We start from the raw sequence: 19217 nt of genomic DNA on the forward strand, positions 1-19217 counted from the left end.
ACACAAAATAAAAACACACACAAAATAAAACTCGCACACACACAAATAAAATACACATACAAAATAAAATACACACACACACAAAATAAAACACACACAAATAAAATACACACACAAAATAAAACACATACACAAATAAAACACACACACAAAATAAAACACATACACAAATAAAACACAAACACAAAATAAAACACATACACAAATAAAACACACACACAAAATAAAACACATACACAAATAAAACACACACACAAAATAAAACACATACACATAAATAAAACTCGCACACACACAAATAAAGCACACACAAAATAAAAACACACACAAAATAAAACTCGCACACACACAAATAAAATACACATACAAAATAAAATACACACACACACAAAATAAAACACACACAAATAAAATACACACACAAAATAAAACACATACGCAAATAAAACACACACACAAAATAAAACATATACACAAATAAAACACAAACACAAAATAAAACACATACACAAATAAAATACACGCACAAAATAACACACATACACAAATAAAATACACACACAAAATAAAACATATACACACAAATAAAACTCGCACACACACAAATAAAGCACACACAAAATAAAAACACACACAAAATAAAACTCGCACACACACAAATAAAATACACATACAAAATAAAATACACACACACACAAAATAAAACACACACAAATAAAATACACACACAAAATAAAACACATACACAAATAAAACACACACACAAAATAAAACACATACACAAATAAAACACAAACACAAAATAAAACACATACACAAATAAAACACACACAAAAAATAAAACACATACACAAATAAAACACACACACAAAATAAAACACATACACATAAATAAAACTCGCACACACACAAATAAAGCACACACAAAATAAAAACACACACAAAATAAAACTCGCACACACACAAATAAAATACACATACAAAATAAAATACACACACACACAAAATAAAACACACACAAATAAAATACACACACAAAATAAAACACATACACAAATAAAACACACACACAAAATAAAACACATACACAAATAAAACACAAACACAAAATAAAACACATACACAAATAAAATACACACACAAAATAAAATACATACACACAAATAAAACTCGCACACACACAAATAAAGCACACACAAAATAAAAACACACACAAAATAAAACTCGCACACACACAAATAAAATACACATACAAAATAAAATACACACACACACAAAATAAAACACACACAAATAAAATACACACACAAAATAAAACACATACGCAAATAAAACACACACACAAAATAAAACATATACACAAATAAAACACAAACACAAAATAAAACACATACACAAATAAAATACACGCACAAAATAACACACATACACAAATAAAATACACACACAAAATAAAACACATACACACAAATAAAACTCGCACACACACAAATAAAGCACACACAAAATAAAAACACACACAAAATAAAACTCGCACACACACAAATAAAATACACATACAAAATAAAATACACACACACACAAAATAAAACACACACAAATAAAATACACACACAAAATAAAACACATACACAAATAAAACACACACACAAAATAAAACACATACACAAATAAAGCACAAACACAAAATAAAACACATACACAAATAAAATACACACACACAAATAAAACACATACACAAATAAAACACACACACAAAATAAAACACATACACAAATAAAATACACACACAAAATAAAACACATACACAAATAAAATACACACACAAAATAAAACACATACACACAAATAAAACTCGCACACACACAAATAAAGCACACACACAGAAAATAAAACACACACGCAAAATAAAACACGCACACACAAAATAAAACTCGCACACACACAAATAAAATACACACACAAAATAAAAAACATACACAAATAAAATACACGCACAAAATAAAACATATACACAAATAAAATACACACACAAAATAAAAAACATACACAAATAAAATACACGCGCAAAATAAAACACATACACAAATAAAATACACACACAAAATAAAACACATACACACAAATAAAACTCGCACACACACAAATAAAGCACACACACAAAATAAAAACACACACAAAATAAAACTCGCACACACACAAATAAAATACACATACAAAATAAAATACACACACACAAAATAAAACACACACAAATAAAATACACACACAAAATAAAACACATACACAAATAAAACACACACACAAAATAAAACACATACACAAATAAAACACACACACAAAATAAAACACACACACAAAATAAAACTCGCACACACACAAATAAAGCACACACACAAAATAAAACATACACAAACAAATAAAAAACAACAAAACAAAACTGGTGTGTGTAGAACCTCGATGTGTGAAAGAACAAATACACGTTGGAAGATTAGTATTTATGCGTACCGACCACGTAACTAGCCTGCTTTGCCATCCAAGACAAGATTTATCGAAGTCGACACTCAAAGGTCTAACCACGCCAAGCAAAAGAGATCAGTTTTGTTGGCGAAAAGTCTACTACGCGATAAAGTGTCAAACACATTGCTACACCGAATACGGTGTAACGCAAGAAAAGTATAATACGCAACAAAATTCCAGTGGCGTACATGTTTCCATCAACAGAGATTATCTTTTACTTTCTTTAAATTCATTTTTTTCATCTGGTTTACCAAACCTAAAATATGTAGCGTTAAGCAAAAATGACGTATTATTAGACTAGACTTGTATTTAGGAGAACTAGATAAACGTACACTATAATAAATCACTCTGGTGTTGCTCGGGATTTTTAAAAACTTTTAATTTTGTTTCGTTTTTTAAAATGTATTTCAGAGTTGTGTGGTTGATGAAGGACGAATTCCTTACCTAAGGATTTCTAATGTAGTTTAGTTTTGTGCTTGAGACAGATGCTATTTAATCTATATGGACCCTGATAAGTTCTATCCCTCTAGGTTATATCGACCTGAGAGTAATGATAATCAAGGGGTGACAGCGTACATCACAGTATTTCTATATTGAAACGTTACCACAAGATGAACTTTAAAGTCATACCCAGGATCCATAACAGCATGGTTTTGCTTTCAGCTGCGTTGCCAGAAGGGAACAGGCAGACAAACAGTCAGTGACTAAAAATATTTAGTAAATAAAGAAAATCCATGTTATAGCCAGCCGTGATGCAGACACACGATATTACGTCACACAGACGGACGCCTAGTGAATTTTCGTTTAGTTTTAAGCACAGATACAGTGAGAGAAATTGGCGGTTGTTGCTGCTAGGCGAGTATTTGTTGCGAACATTTTACAGAGCGGGACCATGGATTGGAGCTCAGTCGAGCACCCATGATAAAAGTATCAATAGAGCATTACATAGAATTGCATTCAATAAAAAGATATTTAATTCTGACTAGCCAATGCTTATTTTACTGCCTTCTATTTTTTTTGCAGAAACCCATAATTCTGATGCGATTAGGAACATTATCAGTGATGTGTCTTCAGTTCAATGATGGTTTCGGTCATTCGAAACATCATACCATCTCCCTGAGTTGACCTAGTCAAGGTTGATCAGGTCCTGGCCCGTGCTCCACTCTCTCGATACGAATTTAAAAAAGTATGTTTTTTTCCTGGTTGCACGGAAAATAAGGCCATGTAAAAATGATATTCAAAGTCGCGTTAAAAACATTCATATCGTGGTAGTATATATAGAAAGTTACAATAACTATAATTTCTAACATCGCTCATTCGATATTTATTGTAAATACTTTTATTTTACTTTTGAAATCACGACTCTATAATAATATATACAAAATCTGAATAAATTAAAATATCATATTTAAGTAAAGCCCCCACCCCACCCTGCTAGTAAGATAAAAAAAAAATCTCCGTTTAAGATCGTTAAAAAAATTGTAATGATGTTCTATCATATCCCTTGCAACAAACTAATATATTTTGCTTTAGTTCATTCAGAAAAAAATATCCGTCTTGGAATATTGTTACAGTGGAGACTTTTCGCGGATGACACTTCCGTTCTTAATCGCTTATCATTTCTAACATTTGCATTAGCAGCTGTAAATATATTCTTTTCGTGATACTTGGTTTAAAAATGAAATAAATACAGATAATAAAAAAACAAATACTTTCGAACAACGCTGGGTCGGGGCAGTTAGTAGAATATATTTTAATCCTATTTAAATTTCGTGCCCAGCTAGGAATTTTGATACGAAAGATAGCCACAAAAGTTTTGTTATACATTTGATATTTATTAAATTAAATCATATGCAAGAATGCGTTTAAAATTGTCCAACTGAGTAGGTTTATTAAATTATTATTTTTTATTTTTTGTTCTAACTTGGGACTTGGCACTGATTTTGATTCTGGGTGGATGAACGCTTTAGAGTGGGTTGAAGCGCAGAGGACTTGTTCGGGTTGGTAGAGGAGTGATTTGCCTTGCCTTTGGTAACGTTTGATTGTCACGTGTTTGTATTTTTTGCATTTTGTTTCTGTTTTATTGTTTTAATTGAAAAATGCTCCTCCCCTCCACACATAAAAAATGGCGCCAGTCTCGATTGATGTCACCCAAAATATATATGAAGGGACAAGGAGAACGGAAAGATCGATGAGAAAAAGCACTACCAAGATCTCCACTAGAACAGTGCAGAGAGTACTGCCTGAACAGGGTTCAAAAGAGAGTCGCCAACCTGATAGGTCCTGAACTGTCATCTAGGCTTCAGCCTCTGTCCCATCGACGAGATGTTGCATCCCTCTGCCTGTTCTACAAATACTTTAATGGTGAATGCTCTGACGAACTGCAAACACTTGTACCTCCCCGACGTAACTACCCCCGACAAACCCGACAAGCTACTAAGTCTCATCCCTTTACAGTAGAGATCCCTAGGTGCAAGAAAGCCTTTTACTCCAATAGTTTCTTCCCCAGAACTGCGGGTCTTTGGAACTCCCTTCCGGGATTCTGCTTTCCCAACTGCGCTGATATGCAGAAGTTCAAGTGTAATGTTAACAAACATCTTTCTACTCACCCCCCTTCATAATGACCCTGCTAATTAAGTTCCTGATAGTAACCCCCTGCTTCAAAGTGGCACTGCGCCTTGTTTGGGGTGAAAATTGAATAATAATAAAAAAAACATTCGGGGAGGCTTATGGCTACTAAAACCACAGTAAAGAGTAGTGATCATTGCGACTGTTGCGGTAACCCAAAGTAATTCGGAAAGATTATCGAAGGAGGTAGAGAGTAGTAAAAGCTTAAGCAAGCTAACCCAGAGCTCAGTGGTGACCCAACAGATTCCTTTTTTTTTCTGGTATTATTTCATACTAGACTTGACATGAAAGGTTAAACTCACCTAGATCTTTATTGATTTCGGCCCCTTTCATCTCCACCCAGTTGGTGTTGCTGTAAAACATTTGCAAGATGTGCAAGGCATTTGCGATGTAAACTCGCATCGACGAATAAATGGTGTCGTACTTCATGGACGCGATCAAGGTACCTTTCAAAATGGAGATCTCTTGGGATCCTGTATGAGAGAAATGGAACGATTAGCCACATATGTACACATGTCAAGCTGGAACCTTAACAATAAGTTAACAAATGAAAGAACAATGTCAAATAAAATAATGAATAAAATTACCCATAACCCTTATCCCTGAGTGGCTTCCGGGCCTTGATAAATGGTGACCACCGTGTAAAAAAACAAAACAACAAAAACAAAAAAAAACAAAAACAAAAATAAATGGTGGCTTTTTGCCCCCCCCCCAATAAAAGGAGGGTGGACCTGTAAATTCACCCTTGTCCGTTCGTCCGTTCGTCCGCCCGGACTTTTCTCAATAATTACGCATTGGATTTTTTTAAATTTTGCACAAACATTAAACATGCTATGATTAAAAAAAGAGTAACAGAACAAATTTTCCCGGAAAACTCCAGTTTTGCCTCCCCCCACCTCCACCTAGGGGTGCCTTTCGGGTTAAAATGGCTAAAATTGACACTTTTGTGTTTATTAAAAAAAAGTGATGACTTGGATTTAATAAAACTTTCTGAATACTTGTAACTAACAGATTTCTAAATAATTTTGTTTGTTTATACTTTGCGATAACTTTTGGGTGTGCCCCAGGGTCTCTTTTAGGGCTAAGAAAAACACTCCATTTTTGGGACTATTTTACCATAGTTGTCCAAAATTTTCTGTGTAGGTCTATTTAGCAGTTTTGCATGGTGCTGAACTCAAATTTAAATATGTTAAGGCCATAGGGACTTTTGGGGCTAAATGGGAGGAGGGCAAATAATGGACTCACTCATTTCTTTTATTGATTGGCGCAGAACTCAAATTTACATATGTTAAGGCCTAAAACTACACAGTTTGTTCATTTTCACCAGGATTTGACGTCCCCTGGGGACATTTGCAGTTAAATGGGCGGGGGAATGCTGAACTTAGTTATTTTATGCCTCGTTCACTGTGCACTCATGGGGGACCATGCATGCGTCACTTGCTTTAATGCAGATCGCTACAGACAAGGCATGAAGTCACTTGATGTAAGGAACTAGCAATAACGAAAAGATAGGAGATGCCTGGTGACCGTAATTTTGAAAAACCGTATACGGCACAAAGTTTCGGGCCACAATTATGACAGACCCTTGGTGTAGCAGAACTCGGCGAAGGCCCACAAATCCAAAGAGACCCAGGGTTGGCTTCATAAGAAGTATTGCGACTTTGCACCTTTCTCTCACTGTCCACCTCCTTCCCCGACCTGAACCTGCTGGTCTATTTCGTTTGGTTATACGTCAAGAACATCACCAACATGACCTTCACAACACCAAAACCAGCCTGGTCGCCGCAATTCGCCGAGTATTCGCTGAGCTTCTGCCGACGCTTGTGGGAAAGGCATGCTCCTAGTTCCGGACTCGTATCGAGGCAGTAGTTGAAGGCGAAGGTGGCTACATTGAATGTATGTACGCTCTACGACATAATCAAGTTACCTGAATTGATTTTTTTCAATAAAAGTTTTAAAATGAAGCTGTAGTGTTGTTTTCTTTAGGGCGACAATTTTATCGTTCCACTAATGTTTTCTTTCCCTTAGAAGCACTGAGGCAGTAAGAAAATTGATAACGTAATTTTATCTCCCGCCAATTGACCATTTAAATGTTATAATATACCTTTCTTGTGATCGCTACCTTACTGAATTCCAAGATAAGAATTAATCTAGTCTGGTGGAATATCCAGCTTCGTGCTGTTACTTGAGATAGCATCACTCATAAAATCTAGTGTTAGTTAAGCATGCCAAGAAGATCCTATTTGAGTTACGAATACTATGTGATTTTAAATATTTAATCAGATTTACTTGTGGGGAAAAATATCCTCATGTCAGGTTGTCCTGTATGTAGAGACCTTAGACATTCGAGGATAGTTTCTAGTAGGCATTGAAGTTTTCTCCAAATATATGTATGTCGATGTGTGTAATATGTGTGCCTATGTGACACACACACGCGCGCGCACACACACATACACACACATATATATAAATATCAGTTTAATGATTAAAGTTAAATTCTGTAAATCAAAATATATGCACATATATTTAAGTTAAGAATTTATTGTTTGAAACAAGGAATATATAGAGAAAAATTATGTTTGTTTCCTTAATCCATGGATTTTAAATAATGGTTCATATCATCATAGGAAATGAAATGCAATAAGCAAAATGTTCAACTATGAATAAACAAGTATTTTGCTTTTGAAAATGTTATTTGAATGGTGAATAAGAGTCATAGAAAAAAGGATTTCATACAACCTACTACTGCCAGGCCGGAGGAGTAGTGATTCAGAGAAAAATTTTCCCCCTCGATCACTACTCCTCCGACCTGGCAGTAATATCACGGAAAATATTGAAATCTTTCTGATAATGCCCAGGCTTAAATATATGTGACAGGATAATTTACTTGATCTCTAATCTGTGACTCATTCATATATATATATATATATATATATATATATATATATATATATATATATATATATATATATATATATATATATATGTATATATGTGTGTGTGTGTGTGTGTGTGTGTAAGTGTGTGTGTGCGGGAGTGTATGCCTATTTATAGGTATGCAGTTAGATGGCAGGATAGATAGATAGATAAATCGATATATATATATATATATATATATATATATATATATAGACTGATAGATAGATAGATTAATAGATAGTAGGTAAGGTAGGTGCCAAAGTATTATCTTTCACCTTTTTCGCATCAAGCAGGTCTCCATTCTTATCCAAGTATGCAGAAATAATTGCTAGATATCGAAAAAAATAAGAAACCATTTCTTGTGTTTTGTTCGTTGTTTCCTCGCCCAAGGAATCATGTTACTGCGATAAGAGAAACAAATGTCTTGGCAGAGAGAGAGAGAGAGAGAGAGAGAGAGAGAGAGAGAGAGAGAGAGAGAGAGAGAGAGAGAGAGAGAGAGAGAGAGAGAGAGAGCACAGCACAATTTTTTCCATTGCGTATAATTAGACATCTTGTTCGCTTCCCACTAACAAGGTGTAAAAATAAACGCAGTTTAACATACACAAAAAAGAGAAAAGTTTAGAATACAACAAATATGATCGTCGAGGGTAAGATGACATGTGCAACAGACAAACAGCGATCTTAAGAATTTTGTAGGATTAACAATATAATAATATAATAATTGATAATATATTAATTTAATAATTGTCAATATAATAATATAATAATTGTCAATATAATAATATAATAATTGACAATATAATAATATAATAATTGACAATATAATAATATAATAATTGACAATATAATAATATAAGAATTGTCAATATAATAATATAATAATTGTCAATATAATAATAATAATTGATAATATATTAATTTAATAATTGACAATATAATAATATAATAATTGACAATATAATAATATAATAATTGACAATATAACATAATAGATTACCGTATTGTACTCATTTTTAGTTCGTGAGAGGGGAATCTATCACCATACGTTCCCTTAAACACGTCCGTTGGACTTTTATTAAGTACAATACTTAATAGTTTTTTTTTTTTTTGTTTTTTTTTAATGGAGAGTAGAAAACGCATTGTGGATGCGTTATCGGCAGCTCCTGTTACTCTCGCTTCTTCTTATTTGTCCCTCAGTCCTCATTTTTTAATGAGTGATTTTTCTGACAAAGGGAGAAGAAAAAGCTGTTTTCTAGGTTGGCAGTATTTTGCGCGAACAGTTGGCAGAGTTGGTGGAAATTTTCTGTTTCTATGTCTATCCTTGTAGCCATGTCACTAGTAAGGGTGCTGGAGGTAAACGTTTTGTCTGGGCTGACGTTATCCGCCTGATAGTCAGGGACCCGAACCTTGGATTAACCACTAAGGAGGCTGTCCTATCAGCAGGTGAAAAGTACTGGGGCTGCTGTATTGCCATTTGGTGAATGGAATCTGGACCATGCAGTAGCTTCTGGTGGGGCCTCTCGATGCCATACTAGTGGGTAATTGTTACGGCTTTACCTTATCATGTCCTACAAAAAAAAAAAAAAAAATTCTTCGTTTCTTTTTCTCTCTTAGTTTCCCCTCTCTGTCCTGCTCTAAGTAAATCTGATGACCTAGTCCACAAATTCCAAAATTTCATCATGACAAGTTTCAAGAAAAAATACACGATTAAACCCGGTTCTACAACTTCCAACGGAGACCCCTACTACCATGTCTCCTTCTCCAACATCAGGGGTCTTCGTTCTAACCTTCCAGAGGTTGAAACCCAATTACAGGAGACTAAACCAAACCTTTTATTTTTAAGTGAAACTGGCATTGGACAGGCTATTTCCCTAGATGAGTTTGCAATTACAGGATACTCTAACTTAACTTCTAAATCTGACCCCCAAGATCGCCATGGGCATGGAATATGTGCCTATATTAAAGATAGCTTTCCATGTGGGAGGGACATCTCCAGGGAAGATCCTTACTTACCCTATATGTGCTTCCGGGTTGCTTTAGCTCACACTACTGCATTTATATTTACTCTCTATCGCCCCCACAACAGCGGAGTTACTATCTTTCAAAGCATATCTGAGAAAATTGACCAAGTCCTTTCTACTTATCCTTCAGCTAACATTCACGTATGTGGAGACTTCAATGTTCACAACGTCGAATGGTTGACCCACTCAAACAAGACCGATGATGAGGGGAGGTTCTGTCATGATTTCTCCATTGCCTATGACCTCACTCAGATTGTTCAGGAACCTACCCGTGTGCCCGATAATGACGGCCAGTATGCGAGCCTACTAGACCTTTTTCTCACAACTTGCCCTGAACTATGTTCAGTTTCTGTTCTGTCGCCTCTTGGATCTTCCGACCACTCTGTTGTATCAATTAAGATAAAAATGAAATGTAATAAGTCCCCAGACGTACCTCTTCATCGTACAGTATATCGATACACTAAGGCTGACTGGGATAGCTTCCGTACATTTATATCTGATCTACCTCTGCATTCCATGTTTAAAAAGGATGTGTCCTCTATAGTATTAGACCTGACTGAATGGTTAATTGTAGGTATTGACCGTTTCATACCCTCGAAAAAGTTTCAGCAAAAACCTAACAGCCAGCCATGGTTCTCTCCAGAATGTGCTGCTGCCATTGCGCACAGAAATCACTTTTTCCACTGCTTCAAACGTAATAGATGTATGGAAACTAAAGCCGTTTTCAGGACTGCCAGCAACCATTGTAAGAAAGTAATAAGGAACGCAAGAGAGTTGTATGCTCAATCTGTTAAGTCAAAAGTAGCTGAGCAGCGGCTTGGTTCCCACCAGTTTTGGCAAATAGCAAACAGAATCCTGAACAGAAGCGTGTGCTCCATCCCAACTATTATCAATGGACCTGAGGTAATCTCGTCAGCATCAGACAAAGCCAAACTCTTTGTCAAGAACTTTGCAGCTAATTCTACCCTTTGCGACCAAGACCGCCAACCCCCAATATTTCCTCCTGTATCAGAAAACACGCTATGTGATACACGTATATCTGTACGTGATGTTGCGAAGCTAATCAAAAACCTTGATTCCAGTAAAGCAACTGGCCCTGATGGTATTCCAATTATAGTACTCAAAAAACTTCAACCTGAACTAGCGCCCATACTTACAAAACTGTTTGAACGTTGTCTTAAGGAGAATAGTTTCCCATCTCCCTGGAAAATCTCATCAGTATGCCCTGTATTTAAGAATTCAGGTGATCGCTCATCCCCCTTTCAGTACAGGCCAATAAGTCTCCTGTGCGTCATGAGTAAGTTGCTAGAATCTGTGTTAAATACAGAAGTAATCAACCATCTCAACAAAAATAACCTTCTTCGTGACACTCAATATGGTTTCCGTTCTGCTAGATCTACAGCAAATGTCCTTACAGTTATATCGCATAGGATTAGCAAATCTCTCGACGGTGGCAATCTTTCTAGGGCAATTGCTCTTGACATATCTAAAGCCTTTGATAGGGTATGGCATAAAGGTTTACTTCATAAGATCGCTAGCTATGGTATAGCTGGAAAAGTCTTCTCAATTATTAAATCATTTCTTTCTGATAGGTTCATAAGAGTAGTAGTCGAGGGGAAAAAATCAGAAGCTCACAGTATTAATGCCGGTGTCCCTCAGGGATCCATCCTGGGCCCAACTCTTTTCCTGATCTACATTAATGATCTTCCAAATCATATCCTTACATCATTTGTAGACATTTATGCTGACGACACTACCATTTATGGTACCACATCTAAGACAGTAAACGACCAAGTTCTCTCCAATTCTATCTCCTCTGATCTTGAGCACGTAGTACAATGGGGAAATGAGTGGCTGGTTACTTTTAATGCATCTAAAACCAAGCTTCTCTCTTTACATCATCAACATTCTAATCCACATTTGTCATCAATTGAAATGAATGGCTCTCGTCTTCAGGAGGCCTCAAGTTTTGACAAGCTTCTGGGCTTGACCATTACTCCTGATCTTAAATGGAACACGTATATCAAATCTGTTACCAAGGCCGCTGGAAAAATGGTGGGATCTTTCTATCGATCTGGTAGATATCTCACTGCTGATGCTATTCTCTATCTATATAAGAGCCAGGTACGTCCAAGGATGGAATACTGTTGCCACATCTGGGCAGGAGCTGCTAGAAAGGACTTGTCCTGCCTTGATAGAGTTCAAAATAGACTTCGTAGCCTCGTAGGAGATGTCCTTTTCTCCTCCTTGCAACCTCTATCTCACAGAAGAGATGTTGCGAGTTTGTCTCTGATGTATCGTTATTTTCATGGAAAGTGTTCAACTGAGCTTCAATCTATGGTCCCCCCTCGCCAAACTTTCGCAAGAAACACTCGTCTAGCTGTAAACACTATCAATAATTTCCCCCACTCTTTATCTGTGCCTAAACCTAAACGTAGATTCCATGAACAAAGCTTCTTTCTTAGAACTGCACGCCTGTGGAATTGTGTTCCGTTTTCCTGCTTTCCGGCTGACTACAATATGGTTGTGTTCAAGTCTAAAGTAAATAAGTTCTTGATGAGCCGTTCCATATAAGTTATCAAATTTACCAAATTTTCATTACTAATGATTACTATATTGACCAATTTCTACTGTACACTCTTTAACCCTTATCCTTGAGTGGCCTCTGGGCCTTGATAATGTGGTGACGCCTATGTAAAAAAAAATAATAATATAATAATTGTCAATATAATAATATAATAGTGTACAATATAATAATATAATAATTGTCAATATAATAATATAATAATTGACAATATAATAATATAATAATTGACAATATAATAATATAAGAATTGTCAATATAATAATATAATAATTGACAATATAATAATATAATAATTGACAATATAATAATATAATAATTGACAATATAATAATATAATAATTGACAATGTAATAATATAATAATTGACAATATAATAATATAATAATTGACAATATAATAATATAATAATTTACAATATAATAATATAATAATTGTCAATATAATAATATAATAATTGACAATATAATAATATAATAATTGACAATATAATAACATAATAATTGACAATATAATAATATAATAATTGTCAATATAATAATATAATAATTGACAATGTAATAATATAATAATTGACAATATAATAATATAATAATTGACAATATAATAACCTTCATCTTTAATTTTGTACTAACAAATCAGCTTTTAACAAGGGTTTAGTGTAATTCAGAAAGACAACCCTTATCCCCGAGTAGCTTCCGGGTCTTGATAAGTGGTGATTCCGCATGTAAAAAAAACAAAACAAATCAAACGGTGTTTCACTCGTTTTTATCTTCCTCGTTTTCATTTTAAAATCCGAAGTGGCTCTTCCTTGTTTCCATCTTCCTCATTATCATTGCTATCGAATATTCTAGCAAAATATGGAAGCTTCCACAACTATATAAAAATCTATATAATAAAGTAAAGTGAATGTTCTACCTATTTTCTTTCATTCGAACCCAAACCTTAATATGCTCCGCCAGTGTTTGTTCTGGCAGCTAATATGGCAAATTCTTGCTGTGCTTTTGTCAAAAAAATATCCGTTGGTGTCGTTCTCTTTCAAATCTCCTTGCATCCTTTCCGATTAAGCAACTTCTCAGAATACAGAAGAAGTTGGAGCTAATTTTACTCCGACGTTAACATCTACTCACGCAAATCATAGCGCCATAATATCAGCGGAGACTGATGTTTATGGAAGAATGTTGCTTTTATTTTTAGCAAAACACCGTTAGTATTTCATTTTTATGCTATTTCAAAACCCCGTTAACAATTCTCAACATAAAAAAGTAATGTTACATTTTTTGTGTGTTCTGATATTTTACACATTCCAGATTCGGGAAGTAAAAGAATATGGAAGTAAATGTCAAAATTGAATTTTTTGAGATTATGGATTGGTTATTTAGATTACTTGGATTATTCGGACTACTGTTCTCCTCTTGAGCGCCAATTTTCACAACGTTTCGGACGATGTAACCCCCGACCATCATGTCAAACTCAGGAACGTTTTTGTCGAACAAATTTTCGAACTGAATGGACAATTCTAGTATGATTTTTAGCACTCTTAAACTATATCTTTTAAAGGTACATTCTTATACTATAGAGTGTCCAAAAAGTCACTGAAGGGTTGAAAATCTTTGTTATTCTACCATTAATGATTATTTTTTTTACTCTATTTCAAATATTTTACAGATAATATTTTGGGAATTAATTACGAATATGTATAACATTGAACAAAGTTGTCAAATTATTTTACGAAAATCAGGATGCAATTGTTTTGACGCAAAAACCTTATCGACGGCATTTTCACGTAAGACATTGCACAAGTCGCAGCAAAATTCGAAACATTGTGCCCGAGTTTTTCAAGAATTGAAGGAAAACATCAGGAACGAAATAAGGCAGTTAAATCGAAATCCAGAGATTCTGCAATCTGTTATGAATAATGTTTTGGAAAGAGCACAAATAAACGAAGCAGAAAATGGGCAACATTTAAAAGACATTATTTTTTATAAATAAATATTTGTTAGAATTTTGCACTCTTAAAATTTTTTTTTTAATGTGTTAATCAGATTGTGTTGAAATTATAGAAAGATATCAAAAATAAAGAATCTATTTCAGTTCAATTACCGTATCTTTCTGTTAAGTTACATTATTGTTTCGGCTACACGGCCGTTTTTTTGGCCATCTGTAGCGTCTTCAGACTTTTACAGAAATGTTCGCTATTTCGCTATTATATTTCATCTCAAAATAGCGACCATTTCTGTAAAGGTCTGAGGACGCTACAGACGGCCAAAAAAGAACGGTCGTGTAGCCGAAACAATAATGTAACTTAACAGAAAGATACGGTAATAAAAAATAAAACGTATATTTACTCTACAACAGTATTGAGCACTTTCTTCAGTTTGTATTAATTACCATCTCCACTATATATATATATATATATATATATATATATATATATATATATATATATATATATATATATATATATATACAAGTTAGAAAAGCATTTTATCCAAGGCATATAAATTGTTAAACAAAATGTTTTTACTATAGGATTTAAAAATAAAGGTACAAGATTCAATTTGAAATTTATAAAAATCATTGAAAATTTTATATCTATATCATTAATTACTAGGTGAAACATAATGTTTTTAAAGTGCAACAGAATGTACATTACATACAATAAATCCAATGTATTTTTTGATTCAATTTAAATTAAATTTTTATACCGTACTTTGTAAAATTTATAAAAGTGCACTTTGAAGGTAAATAAATTTCAAATTGAATCCTGTACCTTTATTTTTAAAGCCTATAGTAAAAACATTTTGTTTGACAATTTTTATGCCTTGGATGAAATGCTTTTCTAACTTATATCTTATCTTTTTAAGATTATATTTTATTTAATTCATTATTATGTAAGAGAGAAGGAGAGTTTTAAAACTCTCCTTCTCTCTATTTAAGTTTGTATTTCTCCTCACACCACAACTCATTTTTGCAACCCCCTCTTTGTATTATTACAGGTCTGAATATTCTCTCTGTTTCAGTTTGCATTTTTCCTCACACCACACCTCATTTTTTGCAACCCCCTCTTTGTAATACAGATCTGAATAATAAGAAAATCTTTTTTTTTTAACAAAAACTTTAAAATAACTTTTTTAGATTAAATTTTTAAAAACTTCTTTCAGAATAGAAAATCTTTAAAATTTAATAAGGAACATATTTCATATAGGTTTCATTAACACATTCAGTACATAACGAGAAAAATAGAGATGAAAATTTCTAAAGGGCTGTATATACTGGTTACGGTCAATAGTAGTCCTCGCCAGCGAAAGTCTTTGTTATTATTATTATTATTATTATTATTATTATTATTATTATTATTATTATTTAAGACATTTTGTGTCCTGCTCTTTCGCGCGAGGACTAAATATATATATATATATATATATATATATATATATATATATATATATATATATATATGACTACTTCATTTAATCACATAAATTAATATACGAAAGTATAATTTATGCGTAAACTAAGTATTTACTCCAACAGTGCTCAATACATAGGTAGAGCTAGGTAGTAAGTTAGAAAAACATATAAGGCAATTAAGCTACACAGAATATTCCGCGTTTCATCTACATTAGGATTCGGCAGGCTTATGCGAAGAGTTGTTATAGTCCCGCGTTTTTATATACGCATATTCTATTGAATTTTTAGTTAGCCAATCAGCTTATATGTTTCCACCGCTCCCTTTGTTCTGTAAGTACCTGTCCATTGGTTGATTAGAAAGGCAACGGCGGAAACTAGGAAGCTGATTGGCTAACTAAAAAATCAATAGAATATGCGTATATAAAAACGCGAGACTACAACAACTCTTCGCATAAGGCTGACGAATCCTAGTGTGGATGAAACGCGGAATATTCTGTGTAGCTTAATTGCCATATATATTTTTCTAACTTACTATATATATATATATATATATATATATATATATATATATATATATATATATATATATATACACCTTTGTCTATGTGAGTTCGTTCCTTATAGATTCCGAAACGGCTGAATAGATTTTCTTTAAAATTAACAGAACTTTAGTGCATAAGTCTGGGAGTGATCTTATTCAAGTTTTGTCTCAGAATACCCCCGATAATTACCGATAATCGAAACCGTTATTTTAATTCATCTATCATCGGTAAATCCATTTTTTCCATGTCATCGATTAGCAATAATGATAGAATAACGGGCCGTGAAAATTCAACTATGGGTAAGTTGATACCATATTTTTTTCTGTAGGTTCAAACTTCGCACGTAAATTTCTTAATTTTGTTTTTCATTAACTGCAAAAATTTTTTATAAGGCTTGAAAATTTACGTGTCTTTTTTTCTTTTTTGCATGACGTGGTCTGTAGGTCCAAATCCTGCGCGTAAATTTCTTAATGATTTTTTTCGTTTACTGGAAAGAAGTTTATATAAAATAATTATATAAACGAAACAGTAGTTCTCTAGAGTGCAATGTAGAATAACATCATATATTTTGGATTAAGTCACTGCATGGAGGCATGTGAAGATTCCTCCCGGGCGATGTGTGTGTGTGTGTGTGTGAGAGTGTGTGTGCGTGTGTGTGTGCATGTATGCATATATATATACTTTTTGTAATGAAGTATTCAAATAATCACATTCAACATGACAATACTCAGAACATTTCTTTCTTTTTTTTAACTTAATTTCGGAACCATATTACTCATATAACAGCAATTAACTATTATTTAGTGCTATACTTTTAATCTTACCTTTCTTACCCCTTTACTTGTATAGGCACAAACACGTCGAAAGCTACATTCTAGAATACTGGATTGAATTAACGAAGATATTGCTGACTACGTCGAATGATTCAAAATGGCGACTTTTGCCTGACGTCTGATGCGACGTGTTGCATGCTAGCGTATATTTTGTATACAACTCGGTTTCTTTTCAACTGTACTCTAAATAATATCAAACTCGCGCTTGAAGTATCGCTGTGTTTATTAAATAAATGACAAATTCGTTTTACCAAAACGGCGCTGTTCATTTGATAACTAGACATGCAGTTAGAGCGGAGAGATATGATGGAGTTGGTGGACGATGAACTAGCTCGTACGATCGTCTTTCGGCTCGAGTCGTATCTTGTAACTATTTGTTTTTATTAAGACTGTATTCCTCTGAATCGATTGTTTCCCATTATTCGTGTTGACATTTTCTCTTGTGTCAGAGGTTAAAATTTGGGTCGATCTTTTGTTATCCACTCGCTTTCTTGGGTGATCTGGCGCTGTCCGGGAGTTTTTCCACCCGAACTCTCATTCTTGCTTATTTCGGTGTTGCCCGACGTTCATTATTTAACGAATGTATTATATTATTTCTCGACTTTATGGAAGCAGTTAATGATGTTAAAAAAAGGACACGTTATATTTAAAGGACAATTTTACAGATTCTATGCCAATAACACGAAAAATCGATTTCTCAAAATCGGAACAAAATAGGATGAAGACAGCATACCCTGTATAAACAAAAAAGATCAATGTTAATTTATTAACACCATTTATGTATCACGTTACCTTTGTTGATTCGCTCCCCATTCATATTTTTCGACGCATCCGTCCGCCATCGTCGGTGGTAATGTTCTCGTTGTCTCACTATTTCGTCAACAGCGTCCCAGAAATTATCCGGATTGACCACATCTACAAAAAAAAAAAAAAAAAAGAAAAAAAGAAAGAAAGAAATTTTTTTTAATGAAATCAAGAACATGTAATTAAAAGACAAACACTGTAATAAAAAAAACAAAAACAAAAAAAAGACAAAACAAAAACAAAAAAAAAACAAAAACAAAAAACAAAACAAAAAAACAAAAAACAAAACAAAACAAAACAATGCTTTGACAGACATAGTTCATATTTTCTAACAATAAGTTTTAAAATTACATTTCGATTTTTGTTCAAACCCATATTTTTCAGAACGCTCTGACAGTTTATTATGGGCCCTCGAGGAGCTTTCACATAGGTTATCAAAGACCTCATTGAATACAGCCTGCGGTGTTCCCTGGAAGCTGAGTGACAACAAGTATCCCCAGATTTTCCAGTACTCTCCACCTCTTTCGATACCATTTGAAAATAAATTTGCATTATCGCAACAGCTGCTTGCCATTGATTTCTCGTTGGCAATGGCCATTGGTCTTTACTGGAATTTGAGTGGCAATAAGTCTCCCCACGGTCCCAGTTCTCTTCGCACTTATGTAGTGGAGGTCTGGTTAGTGCTCACTCCTTGGTCTTTCCTTCCTCCTTGACTACTTGGCTATTTGGTTTCACTCTTTTTCTTTGGAGGGGTTATATTATCATTATTATTATTATTATTATTATTATTATTATTATTATTATTATTATTATTATTATTATAATAAATTAAGATAGCCATGAAAAAGACGAAACCCCAATATAATTGCCTGAGCGACCTATTTGGGCGTTATGTGATCAGCTTCAAGAATTATTTTGAGTGGACGAGACCTGCCCCATCTCATATCATTTG

General features: G+C 33.7%; 1 protein-coding gene across 2 annotated transcripts in view; it reads right to left on the reverse strand.

Annotated features, from left to right (window-relative positions):
* Positions 1-19217, reverse strand: part of LOC145256265 (von Willebrand factor A domain-containing protein 7-like) — a 246407-nt gene that overhangs the window by 75958 nt on the left and 151232 nt on the right. Inside the window, exons 2-3 of one of the 2 annotated variants that reach the window (XM_080114941.1) lie at positions 18254-18376; positions 5451-5621 (exon numbers count right to left, since the gene is read on the reverse strand). In XM_080114941.1, the coding sequence (XP_079971067.1) occupies positions 5451-5621; positions 18254-18376 (294 nt within the window). Of the gene's footprint in view, positions 1-2508; positions 2807-5450; positions 5622-18253; positions 18377-19217 lie in introns of those variants that run through there. The other variant, XM_080114942.1, reaches the window with a different exon arrangement.

Source organism: Euprymna scolopes, chromosome 32, assembly GCF_053919585.1.
Source record: "Euprymna scolopes isolate OS-2025 chromosome 32, ASM5391958v1, whole genome shotgun sequence".
NCBI lineage: Eukaryota > Metazoa > Mollusca > Cephalopoda > Sepiida > Sepiolidae > Euprymna > Euprymna scolopes.